Source organism: Nannobrachium achirus (assembly GCF_963921795.1).
Source record: "Nannobrachium achirus genome assembly, chromosome: 17".
NCBI lineage: Eukaryota > Metazoa > Chordata > Actinopteri > Myctophiformes > Myctophidae > Nannobrachium > Nannobrachium achirus.
The window spans coordinates 37,930,138-37,956,135 of NC_137824.1; the positions used below are offsets into that span (position 1 = coordinate 37,930,138).

The 25,998-nt window shown below is 41.6% G+C and overlaps 1 protein-coding gene across 1 annotated transcript in view; it reads left to right on the forward strand.

Moving 5' to 3' along the window:
- gria2b (glutamate receptor, ionotropic, AMPA 2b) overlaps positions 1-25,998 on the forward strand; it is a gene marked incomplete at both ends in the record, with an annotated part of 73,361 nt that overhangs the window by 42,461 nt on the left and 4,902 nt on the right. The window contains 9 exon segments of the mRNA XM_080746409.1: positions 8,202-8,398; positions 10,760-10,813; positions 11,573-11,731; positions 12,982-13,149; positions 15,614-15,718; positions 16,761-16,868; positions 17,766-17,972; positions 19,428-19,795; positions 25,065-25,263. Of these exon segments, the coding sequence (XP_080602535.1) occupies positions 8,202-8,398; positions 10,760-10,813; positions 11,573-11,731; positions 12,982-13,149; positions 15,614-15,718; positions 16,761-16,868; positions 17,766-17,972; positions 19,428-19,795; positions 25,065-25,263 (1,565 nt within the window).

Sequence of the window (25,998 nt, forward strand, 5' to 3'; positions counted from 1 at the left end):
GGAAATATGATGCTGAATATGATGCGAAACAGCCTAGTAGACACGCACGCACGCACTCATGCACGCACGCGCTCACGCACGCACGCACACACTCACGCACGCACGCACGCACACACTCACGCACTCACGCTCGCACGCGCGCGCACACACACACACACACACACACACACACACACACACACACACACACACACACACACACACACACACACACACACACACACACACACACACACACACACACACACGTAGGGCTGAATGCATCTCCTGGCAGAGATAATAATGACCAACCCAGAGCATCAATAATTTAAGAGCAGGTTATTAATCTTTGTGTAGTCTGCTGTCTCAAGTAGGTCCTGCACTGTCCTGTTGCATTCTATGTATTGCATTGCACCTACAGAGCTAATGCCAGCAGACGCCTGTGTTAGAGATGCTGTGCATGCATCATCATTGCACGACTCTAATTAGGTCAGAAGGACCCTCTCATTCCCATGGCAACCGTGCGCACCACTTCCTGCTAACTTGTCTGGTCACTTCTGTTTGTGCGTGCGTGCGTGTGTGCATGCGTGCATGCGTGATTGTTTAGCTCACTCAAAAAATTACCCTTTTTCTATCGATTACTCATCCCATGGACACTTGAAATCATGGATATATATACTGTATATATTTATAATGTGATGACCAGCAGTGGTTCCTCAAATTGTTGGCTTGCGACAAAAAACAAAAAGGAATATCCATGAATTCAAGTTTCCTTGGGGTGAGTAATCGATAGAAAAATAAGTCATTTTGGGGGTGAACTATCCCTTTAAGTAATATTTAATCAAAAGTAAAAATGAACAGACATTTTCTAAGCTGTGCAATACTCAGTGCAAGATGTTGGACTGCTGCCATGACTACAGTATCAAATGTATTCTGATTTAGATTTTGATCATGCTCTTTTTTAAATTAGCTGCTGTGGTGGGTGGTGGATTGCTTGGTAAAAGGCATGATGATGTATCACACTATTCTTTCTTCATTTGAATAGTTTAGCATCACATTACATGCTTTATGCATTCAAATACAAAGCCCTTATTGATAGTGTATTGGTGTAATGTGAGAGGGTAGGCTTTACTATCAAGTCAACAAGTGGTGCTTTTTGGAAGAGACCTGTCTGGGGAGGCAAAATGTTGCCCATGACATTTTGGGGGGCATATAATATTGTGGTTTTGGATTAACTCTTCACTCCGCTTTACTCCTGCAAGGAAAGGTGTTGTTTACTTTTAAGACATTGTGCCATGATCCCCCCCCACTCCCACACACACACACACACACACACACACACACACACACACACACACACACACACACACACACACACACACACACACACACACACACACACACACACAACATAACATAACAGGTATTATGATTATACTTGGAGGAAGTGTTAACATTTTGTTTTTATGTGACCACACCCACCTGTTCATTAAGTACACTATGCCTGGTTGTCAGGTGGGTGGTGACCCAGCTGAAGTTAGCCACACCCACAGATGTTGTTGAATGGTAGGGGATGATATTATGATGTCATTATATCTGTTTATTTCAATAGAGGCCTTTCTGGGCCCGCCCCTTTCCCCCCTCCCCCTGAGCGGCAGCCATGATGGAGTTACTGCTGCAGCAGTGTGTGTCTATGTCTATGTCTATGGAGATGGGACTTTTAATGAAATTAGTCATTACCAGTCCCATCTCCATGATATTTAGATTTAATTCCTTCGCCAGTTCCATCCGCATGATTTGTAGATCTAATTCTATGAGTCCCATCCCCATGATTTGTAGGTCTAATACCATCGCCAGTCACATCCTTATGATTCGTAGATCTAATTCTGTCTGTTCCATCTCAATTATGTTTAGGTCTAATTCCATCGCCAGTTCCATCCAAATGATTTGTAAATCTAATTCTATGAGTCCCATCTCCATGATTTGTAGGTCTAATTCCATCGCCAGTCACATCCTTATGATTTGTAGATCTAATTCTATCTGTTCCATCTCAATTATGTTTAGGTCTAATTCCATCGCCAGTTCTATCCGCATGATTTGTTGTTCTAATTTTATCAGATCCATCCCAATGATTTTTAGATCTAATTTCACCACCAGTTCTATCCTTATGATTTGTAGATCTAATTCCATCAGTCCCATCTCAATTATGTGTAGGTCTAATTCCATCGCCAGTTCCATCCACATGATTTGTTGATCTAATTCTATATAGTTCCATCCTCATGATTTGTAGATCTAATTCCATCGCCAGTCCCATCCTTATGATTTGTTGATCTAATTCTATCAGTCCCATCTCAATTATGTTTAGGTCTAATTCCATCGCCAGTTCCATCCCCATGATGTGTAGGTCTAATTCGATACATTCCCAACTCCATGTTCTTTAGATCTAATTCGATAGTCACATCCCCATGATTTGTAGATCTAATTCCATCACCAGTCCCATCCCCATAATGTGTAGGTCCAATTCCATCGGCAGTTTCGCCAGTTCCATCTGTATGATTTGTAGATCTAATTCCATCAGTCCTATCTCAATTATGTGTAGGTATAATTCCATCGCCAGTTCCATCCACATGATTTGTAGATCTAATTCTATACAGTTCCATCCTCATGATTTGTAGATCTAAATCCATCGCCAGTCCCATCCTTATGATTTGTAGATCTAATTCTATCAGTCCCATCTCAATTATGTGAAGGTCAAATTCTATAGCCAGTTCCATCCCCATGATTTGTAAGTCTAATTCGATACAGTCCCATCTCCATATTCTTTAGATCTAATTCCCATGATTTGTAGATCTAATTCCATCACCAGTTCCATCCCCATAATGTGTAGGTACAATTCCATCGCCAGTTTTGCCAGTTTCATCCGCATGATTTGTAGATCTAATTATATCAGATCCTTCCCAATGATTTGTAGATCTAATTCCACCGCCAGCTCTATCCTTATGATTTGTAGATCTAATTCTATTAGTCCCATCTCAATTTTGTGTAGGTCTAACTCCATAGCAAGTTCCATCCGCATGATTTGTAGATCTAATTCCATACAGTCACATCCCCATGATTTGTAGATCTAATTCCATCACCAGTTCCATCCCCATAATGTGTAGGTCTAATTCCATCACCAGTTCCATCTGCATGATTTGTAGATCTAATTCTATCTGTCCCATCCCCATCATCTGTAGGTCTAATTCCATCACCAGTTCCATCTGCATGATTTGTAGATCTAATTATATGAATCCCATCCCCATGATTTGTTGGTCTAATTCCATCGCCAGTCCCATCCTTATGATTTGTAGATCTAATTCCGTCACCAGTCCCATCCCTATCATTTGTATGTCTAATTCTATTGCTAGTTCCATCCACATGATTTGTAGATCTAATTCATGTGCCGAATCTGAAGCCGGTGGGACGAACGTTTCTCAAGATAAGTGGATTACATACATACATACTCACAGAGATTTGTCACATTTATTGTAAGCAGATGAATTATGTGGATGGGACTGTATCGAATTAGACCTACAAATCATGGGGATGGAACTGGCGATGGAATTAGATCTAAACATAATTGAGATGTGACTGATAGAATTAGATCTACAAATCATGCGGATGAAACTGGCGATAGAATTGGACCTACACATCATGGGGATGGGACTGGTGATGGAATTAGATCTACAAATCATGACGATGGAACTATATAGAATTAGATCTACAAATCATGCGGATAGAACTGGCGATGGAATTAGACCTAAACATAATTGAGATGGGACTGATAGAATTAGATCTACAAATCTTAAGGATGAGACTGGCGATGGTATTAGACCTACAAATCATGGGGATGGGACTCATAGAATTAGATCTACAAATCATACAGATGGAACTGGCGAAACTGCCGATGGAATTGGACCTACACATTATGGGGATGGGACTGGTGATGGAATTAGATCTACAAATCATGGGGATGTGACTATCGAATTAGATCTAAAGAACATGGAGTTGGGAATGTATCGAATTAGACCTACACATCATGGGGATGGAACTGGCGATGGAATTAGACCTAAACATAATTGAGATGGGACTGATAGAATTAGATCAACAAATCATAAGGATGGGACTGGCGATGGAATTAGATCTACAAATCATGAGGATGGAACTATATAGAATTAGATCAACAAATCATGTGGATGGAACTGGCGATGGAATTATACCTACACATAATTGAGATGGGACTGATGGAATTAGATCTACAAATCATAAGGATATAACTGGTGGTGAAATTAGATCTAAAAATCATTGGGATGGATCTGATAAAATTAGATCAACACATCATGCGGATAGAACTGGCGATGGAATTAGACCTAAACATAATTGAGATGGAACAGATAGAATTAGATCTACAAATCATAAGGATGTGACTGGCGATGGAATTAGACCTACAAATCATGGAGATGGGACTCATAGAATTAGATTTACAAATCATTTGGATGGAACTGGCGATGAAATTAGACCTAAACATAATTGAGATGGAACAGATAGAATTAGATCTACGAATCATAATGATGGGACTGGCGATGGTATTAGACCTACAAATCATGGGGATGGGACTCATAGAATTAGATCTACAAATCATGCGGATGGAACTGGCGAAGGAATTCAATCTAAATATCATGGAGATGGGACTGGTAATGACTAATTTCATTAAAAGTCCCATCTCCATAGACATAGACACACACTGCTGCAGCAGTAACTCCATCATGGCTGCCGCTCAGGGGGAGGGGGGAAATGGGCGGGCCCAGATAGGCCTCTATTCCGAGGCTTTCAGCTTTCAGGAAGTAACCCAAAATACACAGGGAAGACATAATAGCATATTATAACCAACCACACCTGGGGGTCTATAAGATTAATGTTAACTCATACAGTGCCATCCGGCCACAAGGGGTGCTAGAGTGCCAGAAATGTATCCATAGACCTTCTTTATAGCTTTCGTCGACCCTCTCCCAACTGGCTTGTGTTTTCACTCCAGTCAATGCTATGGGTGTCGAGAGGAGGAAGCTAGCTGACACGTAGCCAAAATGCTAACCCATTTAGAAGCCCGATCTAAAGCTATTTCAGCCGCAAAAAACTTTCTCTTTGGGTCTGGGGACACAATCCGGAGAAAATCCTGTCTAAAGATGTGATTTATTATTGGAGTGGGCGGCGCGATTTGGCCGTTAGCGCGAATACGGCCCGTGGATGGCCGAGTCTAAGTCCCGGCCAAGGATGGACGTCTAGACCGGGGCTTCGTTGAGGCCTCCGATAAAATAATTCATTTTATTAAATATCCCGGACATGTTCGGGATAGGCACCCTGGAATACGTCGCGCCGCCTACAATGAACATTCGGTGAACATTGGGGGGGGGGTCTAAACTTTATTTTAAACCATTTTCAATGGAATAAATTGTCGGAGCATCTAGCGTCTCTCGTTGGTGAGCGCTGGGCGAGCCGGGACCACCCACGTTGCTCCAAGCAGCTCGGGGTAAGTAAAATAGCAAATAAAAATTTGTTTTTGATCCAGAATATCCCGAACATGTTCGGGATAGGCACTTAAAGGGTTAACTCCATAGACACGTACAAAACAGAAAAAAATACAAAACTATGGCACCACCTCTTTAATTCTTCTCATAATGTTTTTGTGACTTTGTTAATTATATCCGATATGATGGATCCACCCATATTGATCCATAGACAGACAGACAGACAGACAGACAGACAGACAGACAGATAGACAGACAGACAGACAGACAGACAGACAGACAGACAGACATTTTGTGATGAATCTGTGCCTATTATGAATATGTAATCGCATCACCAACACAAGGACAAGCTTCCTCCATACTGTACAGTAAACAGGGCCTAATTGCTTCAAATTACACTAATCTTTAAGCAGCACTTTATGCAGCAGCATCAACATTTATGATTTCACACTATACCGTCTACACCGATCAATCAACCCAAGTTCCAATTATCTCTTTAAACGAGCATCAGCGTTACAGTCAGCGTTAACCGAAGGACCTAACGACCCAGGAAAATGATGACAGTTTATCCACACGCAAAGAAAAACCTGCAAAGCACCCATTATCCCGTCACACAGTCATAAAAAATCTGCTGCTCCGATGGGACGAAACCGATTGCACCTGTAATTCATCCGACCGTGGCAACGCAGTGAAACAGTCGACTATTTTATTTTTATCAAATCATTCTCCAAAACGGTTCCTCTCTGGACCGGCGATCGATATCAGAACTTGATTCGGCTGCAGGAGCAGATGAAGTGTGATTGGAATGGGAGCAGAGCATGGACTGTGTGTTCCTCTGGCTGACACAGCACTTCTTCAGAGGGTCAACTGGGTATGGCAAGGTATGGCAGCTTCCATACCTTGGCTACAGGGGAAATACAATAAAATGTACTTCTTAAAATAAATTCATCATGCCTGTTGCTAAGGTATGGCAACATGACTGGTGTCATATCTTAGCTTTTGCTGAACTGACGCCACTGCAAGTCTTCTTCCCTGTCCTGGTGTTCAGTGGTGGAAAGTAACTACATCTACATTTACTTAAGTACTGTACTTAAGTACAATTTTGAGGTGTTTGTACTTTACTTGAGTATTTCCAATTTCCAACACTTTTACTTCTACTCCACTACCACCTCGGATTTAAATATTGTACTTTTACTTCACTACATTTATTTGATAACTTTAGTTACTAGTTACTTTGTAGATTGATTATTATTACAAAACATACGTTAACCACTTCAGCCCTATATATCCATTTCGGCCATTTGAAAATACCTCCGGACAGATCTTAACCTGCATAAACCACAGACAATAAAACATTAATGAATCTGACTACTAACATAGGAATTGTCAGAAATGCCCGTACGTTCAAAATATGGGCGTAAAGTGCTTGGGGAATCGGGCCCAATGAGTTTTGTTTCTCAATTTGTTTGTTTGGGAAAAGTATCAAGTCTAACACAAACTGCTGACAGGCACTGTATTCTCTGTCAGGAAGTGGCTCTTCCTGGCAGCCGTTCAGATGGGGTGTACCATAGTGCCCTGAGGTTTGTCACAAGTTTCTCCCATTGCACCTTGTGTGCCAGAGTAGACTCATTGCTACTTCTTTATTTATAAATCCATCCTTGGCAAACAAGCCTTCATGTGTGCTACCCCTGCAGCTTGGAATAACTTGCAGACGGATCTACTGATCCACTTATAGGTCTTTATCCATCGGACAGTGCACCTTATACCACTGTTGCCTTATACCACTGTTGTACTCTTAGATTAGTCTAAATAGTTAATAGTTAAACAGTTTTTTGGGGTAAAAGTCTTGTATATGTTATGTAATTTCTAACAGGGCTCCACCCAACATTTTTCAAATCAGCCTCATCAGAATCAGAATCAGAAACACTTTATTGCCAAATGCATCACAAGGACACACAGGAATTTGTTGTGGTGTTACAGCACAGATAAAAACACATGGAGGCGTTATAACAGGCAGATTCACGTTCTGGCCTATAAATCTGGGAGATCATACAATCAACATCTATCTCACTGGACTTTGTGGCAGTTCATGATCTTAGGCATTTTGTACAAAACGGACCACTCCTGCAAACTTTGGAAGCCAATCATAGCATCCAAAAGGATGGAATATGAAGAATCAGACAGATTTGTCTTGATCACATGACTAATAGAGATACTGTGTACCTATTTGTGTGAAGTAAGGACAAAAGTAATTTGGCCTCCTGGTGGCGTTATAACAGACTGATGTGAAGAATTTGGGACAGAGGTTGTGCCTTCGGCCTTCCGGAGACAAAAATAGCCGGCTAATTGTGTAACAAAATAGTCGGACCGAAACCTTGTATCTCCAAGTTTCAAAATGTGTATGTTTTTTCGTAAAGTATAGCCCTGCTTCACCATACAAGACTGTCGCACAAAAATAGTGAAAATAGCAGATCTGCAAGCACACAACGCCTCGCGATGCGAGGCGTTGTGTGCTTGCAGATCAGTTATTTTCACTATTTGAAACCATTTTAAAATGATAAATACAAAACGAACGGTTCTGGACATACAAGGTTTCCACCCGACAACAACGATATCTATCTAACAGCGACTGTCGTTGCTGTGTGTTCTCTCTCCCAGGGCTGACCACTCTCCAGGTGGTCTTGGACATGGCGGCCGAGAGGAAGTGGCAGGTGACCGCCATCAACGTGGGGAACCTGAAGGACGAGCGGAAGGACGAGGCCTACCGCGCGCTCTTCCAGGACCTGGAGAACAAGAAGGAGAGAAGGGTGATCCTGGACTGTGAGCAGGACAAGGTCAAAGACATCATGGAGCAGGTAGGACGCGTTTTGAGAGCCGTGAGGTCATTATGGTTCCAGCAGGTCAAGATTCACTTTATCCTGTATTAACACATACATTGCAAGGTCGTTCATTCATTCGTCCGTCTCTGCCAGGGTTTTTTTTTATTTTATTGTTATTACCTTATTTTGACAACGTTTGTAATCCGACGATCTTTTCTTCTTTCACCCGGAAAAGAAAAGTAGTAACCGCGATGATACATTCTTTAGTTATGATCCGTTGAAAAAAGCCGTTGCTTCAGTCTAGGCTAGGGTAAACCATTTGACACATACTGTATGTCACCGGCCCTTAAGCGTTGGATTTCATTTGACATACCGTATTGGCCCAAATATAGGACATTTTTTTCTTGAAAACACATCCTCAAACTAGGGGGTCGTATTATAATCGAGGACTAGACATTTTCCATTGTCATTACACATGCGTGCCTCTATTACGGTAAATGCATTGAACTTACCAGCAGGTGTGCATGTGCTTTGTGGGCGCGATCATCGGCGTGAATGACGGGCACACGTGATCTTTAGCGTGGTGAAGTTTAATCCAAACGGCAACTGAAGCTAATGTTGCCTAGCAGCCTAGTCTGGGATCACTTCACTTTTCGGGCTTGTATCCGGTTGGGAGCCGAAACCACAATACGTCATGTTGTAGTACTCAAAGACTACAATTCGGCCGGAACTATCCAACCGGAAACAGTTATAACACAAAATAATTCCCCTGCACTCAAGGACATACTTTTAGGGCCTACCTAATTGCGGAGTAGTTTTGCTTTCGAAAAAATCGTTCTATCGCTATCATGCGTCTGGCACAGTGTAGAGATACAGTATGCGATTATGGTGTCCGTAGGAGATGTTGGCCCCGGCTTGTGATTGGCTGAACCGGAGGTAGGGAGCGCTCCGCTTTGTAGGTACTGAAACTCGGGAGGGACGAAGATTTAGGATTCTGTCCCTATCGTGACATAACTCGGACAGCGCTGAGTCGGCTCAATCACTTTAGCTCGCTCGGTGGTGTCTCACGTGGATCAAGTACGCTTGGAACAAACACTTCTTTACAAGGCATCTCTTACGGATTTTTTTTCCCCCTTTTGAGTTTGAGGTTTCCACCCGACAGAGACGATTTGCTGCATGCTCAATCTGTCACAGCCAGGGCAGCAGTACACATCTCCACCCCCCATGCATTAGCTGGAGAGAGGGACCGTATCAATTCCACTAATTTGTTCATTTAAGCTGTAAACAAAACTCAAATTAAACGCAGCAGAGATTCCTATAAACGAGTTATTTATATCGCACCTAGAGCCCACGCAGCGTATTGATTGTTATTTAAGGCACAGTGTCGATGCCACTCTAACCAAATACTGAGTGGAATCGATGTCTGCAGCCCTCGGAGGCCGTTCTATCGGAGAACAACTGTATGTTTTCTTGAGGAGGTACGGTAGTATTCTGTCCTCCCGTCGGGAGATGTTAAAACACGTGCACGTTATGAGGTGTTATTATTCAAATCCGTTTCATGTGACAGCCCTGGCAAACACAGGTGTCAGTCAACTGGAGGGGATTAAACCCGCTACCGTGTTATTTCCTACAGCGCCTCAAATGGTTCACGTGCTGAGGTATTTCTCTTCCTTCCCAGTCACACTGGCTGATAAGGGAAGTGGATTAAGTAACACAAGTGGTATCTCCGCCAAGCAGTGTTTATGGCTGAATTCCGCGGGCTTTGTAATCCAGTGATAACGTGTGTCAAACTAAATTATAGTGCATTAACCAGATGGTACGATTAGTTTAATTTGTCAACTTGTGTAATACCATGTCATGCATGATTCTGTTATCAATAGTTACGCTTGAATATTAATAATGTTTTATAAAACACAGACGCTTTCCTCTAGTAACAGTTGACTGAATTTCTGGGTTAGAGACACAGTGTGTGTGTGTGTGTGTGCATGATTACCGTATTTTCTGGACTATAAGGTGCACTTAAAAGCCTTTAATTTTCTCCAAAAACTACAGTGCGCCTTATAGTCCAGTGCGCCTTATATATGGATCATTCATTGACATTGACATTCCCTTTAGCACAGCTCCATCTGCATAACGCAACGGTAGCGTATATGTGCGCCTAATAGTCAGGTGCGCCTTATATACGAAAACAGTTTGAAAATAGACCATTCATTGACAGTGCGCCTTATAGTCAGGTGCGCCTTATAGTCCAGAAAATACTGTACTTTGTGTGTTGACTATTTCACCTCAGTTTTTCCTTGTTTCCATTTTGTCGCTGTTGGGTTTCAACAGACGCTGACATGTCTTTGATAACCTTACTAATGGCGTGATCATGTGTCTTATTATTGTGTTCCTTAGGTCATCACCATCGGTAGACATGTGAAAGGGTACCACTACATAATTGCCAACCTGGTGAGTTTGAACAACAGTTACACAGTGAAGGTGTGGATCCTAATCTCATTCTGTGTGTACTGTTAGGCTGACAATAGTATAAGCTATCAGTCATTCGATATATTGTTTTCATAACCCATGCAGTAGCATACTGTTGGTGCCTGTTGAGATTGGCAGATTTCACCCAGGTTTTTTCATCTCACTCACGTCACTTTGTCTGCTGACCTCACTCAGCAATGAAATAAAAATAAAATAAAAATAAAACAATTCACAGGAGGCAAGCAGTGATCACCCCATGATGTGCATTGCAATGTAGTTTCAAATGCACTACATTGCAGGTGCTTTTTTGAGAGTAAAAAAACTAAAAAAGAAGAAAATGCCCCAGAAAATGTGCCAATCTCAACAGGCACTAACGGTACATAAATGAGACATACAGACAGATAACTATAGATAGATTTACAGACGGACAGACAGACGGAGAGGCAGGCTGACAAGTAAACAAACAAATCGTCACTGTCGGGCAGAATCCTCGCATCTCCAAGTTTCAAATGTGTACGTTTTTTCCTAAAGTAAAGCCCAGCTTCATCGCAGGAGACATAAAACGTTCACATAAAACGAGCGAAAAGAGCCGATCTACAAGCACGCAACTTGTAGCTCGGCTATTTTCACTGGTTCAAATCATTTTTTAAATGATAAATACAAAACAAGCGGTTTTGGCCATGCAAGGTTTCCACCCGACAACAAGGAAACACTAGTGGGTAAGAGCCCTGCTGTCTGTAGGGGTTCATAGACGGAGACCTGTCCAAGATCCAGTACGGCGGAGCCAACGTGTCAGGGTTCCAGATTGTGGATTTCGACGATCCGCTGGTGTCCAAGTTCGATCAGCGCTGGGAGGCTCTGGAAGAGAAGGAATATCCTGGCGCTGACAGCAAGATCAGGGTGAGTGAGTGAGCACACGCACGCATGCATGCACGCTACGTTCACAGGCGGAGATAGGCACAAAATACAGAAAAAATATGAAATACAAAGAAAATACTATGTTTTGATGGTGTATACTTATATCCAATCTAGCCAATCTGCAAACCCACATGTCACAATGCAACAAGCCATGAGCTTGTGCATCTGATATTGTTTAGGATGTAATTGGTCAAATCAGATTAAGGATTTTTATAGGCTACCACTGCAAGTGTCTCAGTGCTGATTTAGACCACGTTACATAGTCAAGTGCAACAGAGCGGTATGTACAGTATAAACTGTATAATGATGGCAAACTGTTTATTTTAATTCATGCATCAGACTGTGTGCAGAAATTTTCTGTACGGAAGTACATAGACTAACTTAATAGGTGAAACTAACGCTATTGACGCTATTGGGAAGAAAAGAGAAAAGAGAAAAAGAAAAGAAAAAACAGGACAGCATTTTCAGAGGGCTGCCTTACTATTTTTGCCCAATGTTCACCTACAGTATGACAGGCCCAGAAGCGTGATGCAGACACGTTCAAATAGCTCTTGAGTACTGTAACTTGTACTGAACACAAGGTACAGTACTTGGATTCGCTGAGCACAAGACAAGTTTTCCTATAACATTTCACTTTTTTTTTGTTTAAACTGTGCTTTCGGCTTTCAGTTACTCAGAAGTGAAAGTAATGTTTTATCATTTGGTGTCTTATAATCCTGCAAGGGACGCATCTTAAGACACATTTCCAAACAATTTCCTTCCTCAGCCTGTGGATCGTGACCATATAATATATGTGAAATTGGATATTTGGGTAAGATTTGTCTGGTGCGGAACAGAGGTTTCATTGAGTGAACCATGCAGTCTCTAAATAACAACAGCACAAGGCTTTTGTTTCAGAACACCCTGAACATAGGCTACAAGATGCAATTTGAGATGCAATAGAATTCATGAACTATTCCTAAACACTGAGAAATGGCTTCTAAAATCACTAAAATAATAATAACAGTGTAAATAAGTAAATCATTAATTAAATAAATAAATAAACTCTGATATGCCAAACCAGCAGAAAAGTAAACTAGCTAGATTATAAAACACCAACCAAACAAACAAACAAACAACTTTATTAATTAATAGGTGAGTTTTGGGTGCCGAATACTTCTGGGGATCCTTGAAATAAAATAAAAAGTTTTAGAACATCCATCCTAGTTGCTGTTGTTGTTTTTGTGTTCCAGTACACGTCCGCGCTGACCTACGACGCGGTGCAGGTGATGACGGAGGCCTTCCGCTACCTCCACAAGCAGAGGATCGACATCACCAGGAGAGCCAACAACGGAGACTGTCTGGCCAACCCGGCCGTTCCCTGGGCACAGGGGGTGGAGATAGAGAGAGCCCTCAAACAGGTCAGCGCCCCCACCACACACACATATGGATATATCAAAACATATGGATATGGATATATCGAAAATAGCAGACCTCCAAGCTCAGAACGCGTCGCTGCGCGACACATTGTGAGCTTGGAGGTCAGCTATTTTCGGTCATTGACACCACACTGAACTAAGCTTAATCAAGTCAATACTGGAGATGTGGTATACTACAGCATGGATTTCTACACATAATATAGGGCAATTCCTTTAACATGATGTTCAGGAGAGTTTGGACAAGGCGATTCTCTTGAATGCTGCCTTCAGGTATGGCACGGAAAGGAGGGCATTTGCATTTCTTTCACAATATAGTAAAAACTGCATTCATGGTCTGGAGAGGGCACTTTTTACAGACAAATTTACTGATCTCTTAGTTGGAAAACCACTTTGGTATATCAACTTTGGCAGTGCTGTTATGGTGCTGTGCTGTTAGATATCTGTTATGTGATGTTGTTATATATCTTATGGCTCATGGTTGCTGTTACAGCGTGCAGAAGCAATCTGCAATCTACGTTTAACTGAGTTAGAATCGCATAAAGACAACCGACCGAAAGATTGTGTCGTCGTCCCCGCCGCGTGCGGGGGCACCCGACAGCCAGTTGTGCACCAAAATGGGTAGCAGCAGCCCGCGTACACACGCACGTAAGCACACACACAGATAGATACAGATAGATACAGATAGATACAGATAGATACACAGACATACTGTACCCCAAACACACACACACACACACACACACACACACACACACACACACACACACACACACACACACACACACACACACACACACACACACACACACACACACACGTTGGTGAAGGCTGGTTGCCTTGGTAACTGCACAAGTCCTTTGGCAAATGCACAAACACACACACTCACAACCGCACACGCTCTCACACACACACACACACACACACACACACACACACACACACACACACACACACACACACACACACACACACACACACACACACACACTGACAGCTATTCTCTAAGCCATCCAGTTAAGTCTGCCCACACAGTCTGAGACACTTCTCCTCCAAAGCAATGCCTGGCGGCTGCCGCCATGTTGGTCATACTCATGTTTACATAATAGTGACTGATGCACACCGTGGGCTATATATCACTGTTTCCCAAACAGTGGGTCGGGACCCATATGTGGGTCGCAGACCAATTTATCATGGGTTGTGAGTAAATTGCCCTTAATTTTTGGTATACATCTTGTTTTTAATTATTATTATTTAAAAAAAATCCCTCCCAAAAATCTAAAAATGTAAAAACTTAAAAACGTAGTACGTACTTAAAAAAAGTAGTGAACATAGCAGATCTACAAGTTAGAGATATCAAATTTCTCTTTTGGGTCTCGGGCTAAAATGTTTGGGAACCTCCGCTGTAGTCTGCAGTGCATACCGTCACGTTGTACTGGATGTGAGGGATGGCCATTCTTGCACAAAGTTTGAGCATGCAGTGGGACATCTCTTCACCAGCACAGCCATGGCTAATAATACCTCCACATTGATTCTACTCTGCAATTAAAGTGATTACAACTCTGTACGTGGGAGGGAGGCAGAGGAGAGTTGACTACCAGGATTATGTGTCAGGAATGATTTCTTCTGTATTTGGAAAATCAATACAACAAAGTGAAGTTAAAGTCATTGCAACTCTCCATGTTGTATCGACTTCGGCCCCCAGTGCTTTGCTGTTATCCTATATTAAAATTACCTAGTGGGTCCCGGTCAGGGTTGTCAAATGCCGACATTGGACAGTCGGTCCTCCCCCGAAATATTTTACGGTGGGTGGATGTCACAAACGCAACATGTGGCGAGGCCATAGAGTTATAATAAGAATAGAGAGGACACCAGACAACCCCGCCCGTCCACTTGCATTGAGTTGCTCACCCAGCGCATGAAGCGTACTTCCGCGCTTGGAAACGCCTCAGAAACGTGACGTAGTGGGGCTTCTGTGACGCATTTTGCGTCATAGTTTGTGTTCATGGACGCGCTGGGGCCCCAATTCATGAACAAGCACTTCCGCTATGAACACGCAGCCAATACAAAGAAGCCTAGAATGCGCGTTCGTCGTTAGAATCCCCAACTGCAGTACCTCAAACGGCCACCATGTCCATGGCGCTTCAGAGCTCCCCCTAGGTCCCGGGGGCTTGGGCGAGGCCCGCCGTTGGCACCCTGGGGCCCCGCCCCAGATAAGCCCCGTCCCCTCTGTGTTCCTATTGGCTGGGGTTAAAAATGTGCACAGCACACCGGTCCTCATGAGGTGCCAGCCAACGGAACAAAGACTATTCTTTTTTTAAAAGAGTATAGCCGCACACTCGTAGCTGCCGATGTAAACGTTTTATTACAACACAGAAAGTACCAACGTTTCGGACAGACAAGCTGGCTTCATCAGGTTAATATGTGTCTTTTTTTTCTGTGTCCCCAGGTGCGAGTGGACGGCCTGACAGGGAACATCCAGTTTGATCAACATGGGAAGAGAGTCAACTACTCTGTAAACATCATGGAACTGAAGACCAACGGACCCGTTAAGGTCAGTCTAGTTGGTTCCCTTCACTGTGCAATGCATGACAAGACTTTACATTTTTTAACAGACATAGGTACTGTAAATAGATGGGTAGAAATAGACACAACCCCTGCAAGGTTTAAAGGAGCTATAGTCAACTTTTTCAATGTAGGGCCGACACTTTGTTTACATCCTAGTCTATAGACTAGAATGTAAACAAAGTGTCGGTCTGACAATGAACAAAATGATTATTTTATCATTATTTTACGCTTTTTGTGGTCATTTTTGAATAGAAACATATATATGAAGCTTATTTTTTTATAAAATATTTTCGAAACATTATTTTTAAGAATTAGAATAAGGTTAGCATAAGGTTTATGAGGTAAGCATTAGCCTCACGTTGCCAGACAACATGACTGCTTGGATATTAGTCGGGTTCTTCTCAGTGTTATTTGTTTTTCCAAGGGGCGGTTACAAAAAGAGTCAAACAGACTCTATTGGTTAGACCTACAACCAATCAGAATTGGGCAGAAGGTGATAAGCCCACCCTACATTTGCATACTGGGCCCTGGTTGGTTCCTCACAACTTGTGAGCCGTGAAATATTTGAATATATGGCATTAGAGTGATAATGCATGTTATAACATACTTACTCTATCACTCTAATGCCATATAAAAAGTTGAACCATTTAAGCCCTATTCCATACTTGTTCCATAGTGCGTTTCCGCACGGATAAAACGGACAATTTAATTTTTTAAAAAGAAAACAATGATTCTCTACGACCTCATACACACCGGATCCGAATTAGCCGTGCGACGAGTGGCTGCGGCCGTGCGTTTTTTTCTCGATCGAACCCGGTTCGATTCGTGCGTCTTGTCGCATGCGGTAAAACCTCATCACTCCTTTTATGACTCCTTTTGGGATCCGCAGCGCCGATTCCGCACAGCATTGCACACCAAATCCAATGCGTTTTATTTACGCAGCAAACGAAAAAAACGCAACTGTCCTGTGTGCAAAGGGCTTAACTCGTGGATAATAGTCATGGTTCTCAGCTTATTTCTCTCCACAGATTGGATATTGGAATGAGGTGGACAAAATGGCCGTCACCAAATCGGACGTGTTTGCAAACGAATCCACGGGAATGGAAAACAAAACTGTTATTGTCACCACTATCCTGGTAGGAAAATTATTTCATGGTTTCATTTATGTTATTTGTGGATTCTAGAAAAACTGATGTTTTGTCCTGTTAGTCCATATGGGCTGAGCTTCCTTAAAGCATGGAAGGATGATGCTTTAATAAAGACAAATCAATCAGTCGATCAATCAATCATGTTTTCAAATTGTATGCTTTATGGAGTAACTAAATTGTAGGCTACTTTACTGTAATTCTATATTTTCAGAGCTCATGATTATTTTGCTGTCGGGCAGAAACCTTGTATCTCCATATTTCTCCCTTTCATGTTATTTCATGAATGGATGGCCTCTTTTACGTCTTCTCTTGTAGCCCAGTTGGAAGTAGTTAATTCCATGTTTGCATTTTTTAAATATTTACCCAATGGAAAGTATTAACAAGAGCTTGTGACTAAATAATAAGTAATAACTACACTGGATCTATTAGAATAGTGGTTCTCAACCTGTGGGTCGGGACCCCCCAGGGTCATCTGGGGCGTCCCCAGATGATTAACTCAATGTGCAACATTGTTTTCTCACTCAACAGTAAACAAACCAACATAAAGTTTAAGTGTATAGAGGGTATCTGCACATTTCTAAAGTGACAATTTAAGGACTTTTTAATACCTCTGAAATGACATATTAAACGTTGGCCAAATTGTCAAATATTAGAGGCAGAAATTGTGAAAATAGCGCCGTATTACATGCTCACAATGCCTCGCAACGCGAGGCGTTGATCTAGTAGATCTGGTGTGAATTACGGCGAGCGATCTGGTTACCGTCCCAGCCCACGCGTTCAGAACCACTGCATTAACGCAACGTTGAACTATATCAACCTGCTTTCAGTGCAGACCGCCTGCAGTAGAGAATATAGCAGTGTGTTCTGTTGTTCTGCTTCTCCCAGGAAGCTCCTTATGTGATGCAGAAGAAGAACGCTGACCAATTTGTGGACAACGACCGCTACGAGGGCTACTGTGTGGACCTGGCAGCAGAGATAGCCAAGCACTGCGGCTTCAAATACCAGCTGAAGATAGTGGGAGACGGAAAATACGGAGCTCGGGACGCAGAGACAAAGATTTGGAACGGAATGGTGGGAGAGTTGGTTTATGGGGTGAGTAAAGATGAATCTACTTTCTTTGTCAAGAGTAAAGGAAATAATTTCAATCGAGAAATCGTTTCAACAAGCGTTCCGACTTATACCGGCTGGGACTGAAACTGTCAGCAGGGGTTGTTGTACAGGAGGAGTAGGGTTGACTTCCTCCCGATGGGGGCTCCTCACTGGCACTGTGAGCCAGTATGGTACAATAGCAGTGGCAAAACACAAATGTGCCGGGAGGGATAAGTAGCATCATGACTAAATTGGGAGAAAAGCAGTGGTGGAAAAAGTACTCACTTCTCTTTTTTTTTTTTTACTTAAAAGCATCATTACTGCATTATAGAAATACTCTGTTAGGGCACGGTCAAACCAGAAAAATATTCTACCCATGAGAGTGGTTTCCGCCAATGCATTTCAATGGGAATGGCGTGGATTTATGGTCTTGCACAGCTTTCAGCGTGTTATGCAGACCTTGTGTTTGTGCTTGAAGCTCTGTTTTTCCCCTCTGTCCAATCGGGTGAGTCGAAGGCAGACAAGTGGTTCGGTTGTTATTGGTTATTGGGAAAATCCACTGGTTGCGAAAAACAGTCGGAAGAACATAAAAATAAAATAGTTTATCAGCCGCCAAGTAAACAAGTACCGGTAAGTAAACGTATGAAGGTGTTGGCATCAAAAGGTTCTTAAAGTATAAAGTAAAGTAAAGTAAGTAAAAGTACAAAATGTTTGAAAATAGCAGATCTACAAGCTTGTAGATTGGCTATTTTGTAGAGGGTGTGGTGTTTGGTTGGTACATACCTGTAAATGATACATACACATAATTGTAAAATGTCAAATATTCATTTCCATTTTGATTGATTGACTGAAGACTTTATTAGAAGTTTGCATAGGAAAAGGTACAGTTTCATGACGGTACAGTTCACTGGTACAAGGTCAACTAAAAGGAGATCCAAAAAAGCCTTTCGGCTTATTACATAGGAAACCTTTTTGAATCTCATATAACATTGAATGACAGACAGATAGAACACGGTACGATGCATAGGATATCATCAATAGCAAAAAGAAAAAACAGTCGTAAAACAGAAAAATAAAATAGAAGAAAAGAAATAAAATATATTTACGGTGGAGGAAAAAAAATAAACAGTATAGCTGCTCCTTCCATCTCTGTCCCATCTACAGATGTGCCGTTTCAAGTCTTTACTGCTCTTTTCATGAAAATGTCCTGCAAATGCATTTTTCCACAGGTTTCTTTTCCTGTTTTTCCTTTCTAATTTGTATGGAGAATGGAGTGTATTTTTGCACAAGAAAAAAATAAAAAGTCCGATCTTTTTTTATAGCAAAAATAGCTAATCTACAAGCTCAACGATCTGCCAATCCACTGGAAATCTACTGTCTTGCCAATGGCAGGACGACATATGACATTTTTAAATGGCACATCTGTACAACAGCACCATCTGTTTTGTCCTATAACAGAAAGCGGACATCGCGGTGGCGCCTCTGACCATCACCCTGGTGAGAGAGGAGGTGATCGACTTCTCCAAGCCCTTCATGTCCCTGGGCATCTCCATCATGATCAAGAAGCCCCAGAAGTCCAAGCCGGGCGTCTTCTCCTTCCTGGACCCGCTGGCCTACGAGATCTGGATGTGCATCGTGTTCGCCTACATCGGCGTGAGCGTGGTGCTGTTCCTGGTCAGCCGCTTCTCGCCATACGAGTGGCACACGGAGGAGTACGAGGATGGGCAGATCCTGGCCAACGAGTCCACCAACGAGTTTGGGATCTTCAACAGCCTGTGGTTCTCCCTCGGAGCCTTCATGAGACAAGGCTGCGACATCTCGCCCAGGTGGGTAAATCGTGAACTACAGTGCGATGACGAGAAACAATGATAATAGTGTTTCGTCGTTGTCGGGTGGAAACCCTGTATGTCCAAAACCTTCATTTTTTGTTATTGCGACCGCCATGAAAAGCTCCTCCGGCTCTGTCCGTCACGTCACGTCACACTTTTGGCCCTACTCTTATCTCTGCCACCGTTGGCCCTTTCAGATTGGCTATTTTCACTCGTTTTGTGCGACAGTCTTGTATGATGAAGCAGGGCTTTACTTTAGGGAAAAAACATACAAATTAGAAATTTGAAGATACAAGGTTTCTGCCCGACACGTGACGATTTAATCTAATAATGAAACCTAATTATTTAACTTTAAGCCCTGAAGAGTCTTTTCTTGCACCCAGCAAAGTCTGTGTAGATGAGGATGTGTGTGCTTCGGTACTTTCCTCTTAGTTACCATGGTTACCAGACCACCACTAGGTCCTCTTCATTGCTAGAGTTTAAAGGGATATTCAGCTAAAAAAAAAAAAAAAGAAGAAAACTTTGGTCATTTTATGGTCTATTCAGGGTTTAGTGTACACCCTGGACAGTTTTTAATTTGATTTACTTGATTCAATATTTAGATATTTGATATATTAATTTTATCAGACACTCCCCATCCAGGGCCCATTCCTTTACAAACCCATTTATTTTTAATATCTTTTATTCTAAATAAATATTAAAAATATTGAAAAAAGTTATCGAAATAACACAGCCAGCTCACATATTAGGAGGGTAGTATGAGTCAACAGAAAAGAAGTGTTTTTGATGAATCTATCATGGTTAAAATGGAGTTTGAAGTTACAATGGGTTTGTATAGGATTTTTTTTTAAGTGGAATATCCCTTTAAAGTGAAACCAATAAACTATTGGTATTGAACATCTAAAATAGGGCTTTTGGTACTTTTGAGGAGGGGATGCTATAATTATTGTAACTTGACTTACTGTTTGGAGAATTGTGAAATAACAGCAGACACTATACCTGTGGTTTCGGGAGGTTTCATCATCTACTTGGGTGACAGTATTGCCTCTAAGCCATTTCCGCTTTGAGAAAAGCTGCTTTGTTTGTGTTATCAGCTTATACATTTTATAGCAGTTCCAAAATGTCTGCTTACTCTTCGTTCTTGTTTCACCACTTCCAATTTCACTTGTTTATCCAGTATCCTGTATGAGTTCTCTCCTGATTGGATAAAGTTGGTCTGCCAACCTGGACATTTATTTTCTGTTTCCTAAAGAGCTTGAGAGAATGGGAGATACTGAACACCCAAAAAAAATCTATCTGACGTTTACCCGGAACTTAAACTATAGTGAAAACAGCAGATCTAAAAGCTTGTAGATCATCTATTTCCACTACTTCTTAAACAATTGTTTTCTAATTTATGGAATTTATTAGATATTTCTTTTATTTATTATAATGAAATTACTCATTTCAATCGTTGCATTTTTGAATTCATGAACATAAAATATATATATTTTTTAATGTTTTGGACAACAGTAATTAAAAAGGTGTGTCTGCGACCCACAAATGGGTCCTGACCCAGTGTTTGGGAAACAGTGCTTTACAGCAATGATTGTTATAAGAAAAAAAAAAAAGAATCCATCCCCTTTAGGACATAGCATATCACATAAATCAGTTTGTCAAACTTTTACATTTCAAGGTCTCCCCTTAACCAAATGGACCCGTTAGGGTTTTTTTTTTGTATACTGTCAGAGTTACAGACTTGTATGGATCAATTTAGACCCCCATAAAGGAACCCACAAAGTCCCTAGAATTCACTTTGAGAAACATTGACATAAATCACTGTTTGATAGCGCTGTGTATTCTCTGTATATTGCCCGGAGTTTATTCTGCACGGTCCGTAAACATTCATGACGCTCCTCCTTACATAAGAGCCATTACGTTTAGTCAGCAGTGTCAGCGTTAATGTATTCAGTGTCATGTTGGTGTCTGGCAGTAGATTTAATGAGATATGAGAAGAGCTGGTGAGGCTGGGGACCCTCATGTATTCCTGGGAGATTAATGACCACTAAACACACACACACACACACACACACACACACACACACACACACACACACACACACACACACACACACACACACACACACACACACACACACACACACACACACACACACACACACACACACACACACACATTCACCAAAACAATTGCAGAAGCACACACCCACACACATGCCCTCACACAAGCTGCTGCCCAATTATTCGATTATTTCCACCCTTTTCTTTTCTGTGTTGACAAACCCGCTTGTTTTTTAAGCATTTTACTCATCTTGCCTCTCTATGATGATGTTACCATGACTCCGTTTTTGGGACAACTGTGTTTCCCGGAAAATAGTCATGTGTTTTTTTCCATTCCTTTGATACTGTTCTGTTTATTGGTTAGTGGACATGCTGATCATGTACAATGTTAGTAGGTCTAGATGTTAGGAGGACATGAGAGGTGATGTGCTTTCGTTTTCTAGTTCCAGTAACAAGTCTGTCAGCTGAATTTTGTCTGTAGACGGGAGAGAGTGGACTGAGTCAGCCCAAGATACAGAGAGTTACAATAATCCAACCGAGACCTAATAAAAGCATGGATGACAGTTTCCAGGTCCTGGTATGGTTAAAACAGGCTTCAGGTTCTGAACTGATAAACGCATCACTACACTACAAACTTGTTCATTAAAATTCAGGGAGGTGTTCAAATAAACAGTGTTATGCAAACTTGCAGATAGGGAGCCTAGTATGTTTAGGGCAGTGGCGGATTTTGGTGGCCAACTATTATAATTTCATTCTTGTTTTGATATAACTGGAGAACATTTTGTAGCCATCCAAACGTTGTTGAGGTTGTTGAGGTAATTCAATGTTTTATTCATGGAGGAAGTGTTGTTCGGTATGACTGGTAAATAGAATTGTGTGTCATCAGCATAGCAGTGATGAGGGATGCCATGTTTCTTAAAGACAGAGCCAAGAGGAAACATATATAAAGAGAAGAGTTGCAGGTCCTAATATTGACAGTTTTTTAAAGAATAAATACCACACCATGAGATGGGGATGAGGAACAGTTGCCAAGTGTAACATTAACACACACACACACACACACACACACACACACACACACACACACACACACACACACACACACACACACACACACACACACACACACACACACACACAGCTGCCCGCAAAGATAAACAACAACAAACACATGACCGGTAAAACATTTTAACATTTAACATTGTCGCACATCAAACCCCCTATACCAAAAGCTGTCACATCTCGCAAAATAAAGTATTACTGTTATGATAGATGTTTACAAACACTCATAAAAAATCAGTATCTTTTTGATGTGTCAAGGAGGTGTGTGGTGTTTTAAGCCTGTGGCAGCTTTCCAGATGACAGCCAGAGAACATCAGATGATGACAGGGTTGAGCTGCATCCTCACGAACGCAACTACAGGAGAAGGAAAACATAGTCACAGAAAACCAATTATACTAGTCCCCCAAAAACCACCACAAACCCAACACACCGGAGAGAACTGCCTGTCTGCATCGTTGAACAGTTGCCACACCATGCTGTAATACAGCATTGTCACCACACTCCCTATAGAGCCGTGATAACACCACATATCGGGCTATAACACTGTTTGTCACCACACTCCCTATAGGGCAGCGATTGCTTTGTTTTATTTCATTTGTGGAATGTTTTGTGTTTGTTAATCCAGTGGTTCAGGCTGTGATCCCCCAAATAATAATAACTTGGGACCCCCAAGACGGGTTGATGTACAAGTACACCCTCTGGACTAGTAATCCAATCCAATCCAATCTCAAGCAGGGAGCCATTTTTATAGCCTTTGGTATGACTTGACCAAGGACAGTCTCAGGGAGGACAGTCTAACCACAAGGCCACTCTCAATAGAGCAGTGATAGGAGACGAGCAGCTCCATTGGACAGTGGAGTTCAGTTTATTGTCCATGTGAGGTCCTCAGTGATGAGGGTTCCCAGAAACCGGAAGGTGGGAACCCTCTCCACTTCTTCTACTTTGATGTTTAGAGGAAAGAGGTGTCCTGAAGTCTATGACAAATTCTTTTGTTTCTTTTTTAATGTTCTATGATAGATAGTTTTTCAGCAGATCATCTCTGTAAGCTTCCTCATCCCCCGTTTTGAGGGTCACGTGTAAACTTAACCACATGAACCCTACCGTTCCTATTCTTGGCAAACATCGAAGGGATTTTGTTTTGTAGAGGGAGATGTACAGCATAGCATAGACATACTGTAGCATAGACAGCATAGACCCTTGGGGGACCCTGATCAACAAAGTATACATGGTTTAGGTGATTAATGATTCTGTTTGAGGGTGTATGGGGTGAACACATGCAGTCTGTAAGTCAGGAAGTTCTTGATCCACATACTCAGGGAGTTATTGACAGTAATTCAATCAAGAATCAATAAGGTTTTATTTGTCACTAACTTATATACAGGTACAAGCAGCAAAATGTTGGTCGGACTTGTTCCATAGAATTGTAGCGACTGCAAGATATCAAAATGAGAATTAAAATAAAGTAATAATACTAAATGAGATCCAGGTACAATATATTTTTATCAGCACTGTCAAAAATGTGCAAGGGCATATGCATGATATACTGTATGTACATGTGCAAATAACATTTTTGAGCAGCTGCTTGGGATCTTACAATTAGTTTGGCAAGTTTTGTTCTTTTGTTTTAGTTTTTTTAAATGTTTTGACCGTGTCATAAATGAACAACGCAATTGATTCACCATCACTGAGGAGTTGTAGAAACGGTCCGGGAGCTCCACAAACCCTGAATCTTTCCTTCTGTCCTGAAATGTTTCCTTAAAAACCCATTTAGACCTGGAAAAAAAGTCTCCTAGATCCTAACAGTTTTCTGAAAAACCTATGTTTCTCTGTCAGTGGTTCTCAAACTTCTTCATGTCAAGGAACCCATAGAACTGTATTTGACCACGGACCCCCATCTGAAAATATCTTTGTTCCAGGGAGGGACCAAGAGAAAGAAGGATTTGCGTTTCAAATGTCCGCTTTAAAAACATATACATTCAAAGATTTGCACACTACAACCATGCTGTGAGCTTGTATATCTGCTATTTTTTTAATAGTTAAAGCATGAACTAATGGTTAAAGTGTTGACACAGATAATGTGCCTACCCGTTCTGAATGGGTTAAAAACATGACCCCAATGCCTTCCTTCCATGCTATCCCTCAGGTCCCTGTCTGGACGGATCGTTGGTGGCGTGTGGTGGTTCTTCACTCTAATCATCATCTCTTCCTACACGGCCAACCTGGCTGCCTTCCTGACTGTGGAGAGGATGGTCTCCCCTATAGAGAGCGCTGAAGACCTGGCTAAACAGTCTGAGATTTGCTATGGCACCCTGGACTCTGGATCTACCAAAGAGTTTTTCAGGGTAAGAGATGTTTTCTGCTCTCATTCTATTCTGACTAATACAATAGAACAGGGGTCTTCAACGTTTTCAGGCCAAGGACCCCTTAGCTGAGAGGGACCCCCACTACATATGTGACTGAGTGTGACACAGGGGCAGTCATTTCGGAAGCCACTACTTTAGACCACAGCTGAAATTACTTTTTTTTTTTTTCACTAAAATGTGATAAAGCCACAAAAGCATTTCATAAATATCAGGCTACATTTCACTTAAACGCCAGAGCTTAACTCAGCATGTAAATAAGACTTTTTTTAATTAATGTGAGAGATCATGCAGGTCATTGCAGGTTAGAAATGTATTTAGAACTTGAATATCTCAAAAGTAGTATTTCAGCATGGCATCATTCTATAAGCCATATCTTCAAAACTGTTGGGTTAATCTCCAAAAAATGAAAATGAAAAAAATCAATAAAAAAAAAATCAATGACTAGCCGTCGTGCTGGGACACATATTGTATAAAATGATGTTGCAGATTTTCATCGATTTCATAGATAGATTCATAGACCTGTTTGACAGCACTGTCATCAGTCCATGTTGGATTCGTGTTAATGTGTTTTTTCAGACATTTAACTACTTAAATTGTCGATACTAGGTACATTTGATCTTTTACTCTGTCTGTTCTTTTTTACTTCTACACAAAACCTATAGTTGCTGAAAATAGCCGATCTACAAGCTCTCAACGCCTCGCAGTGCGAGGCGT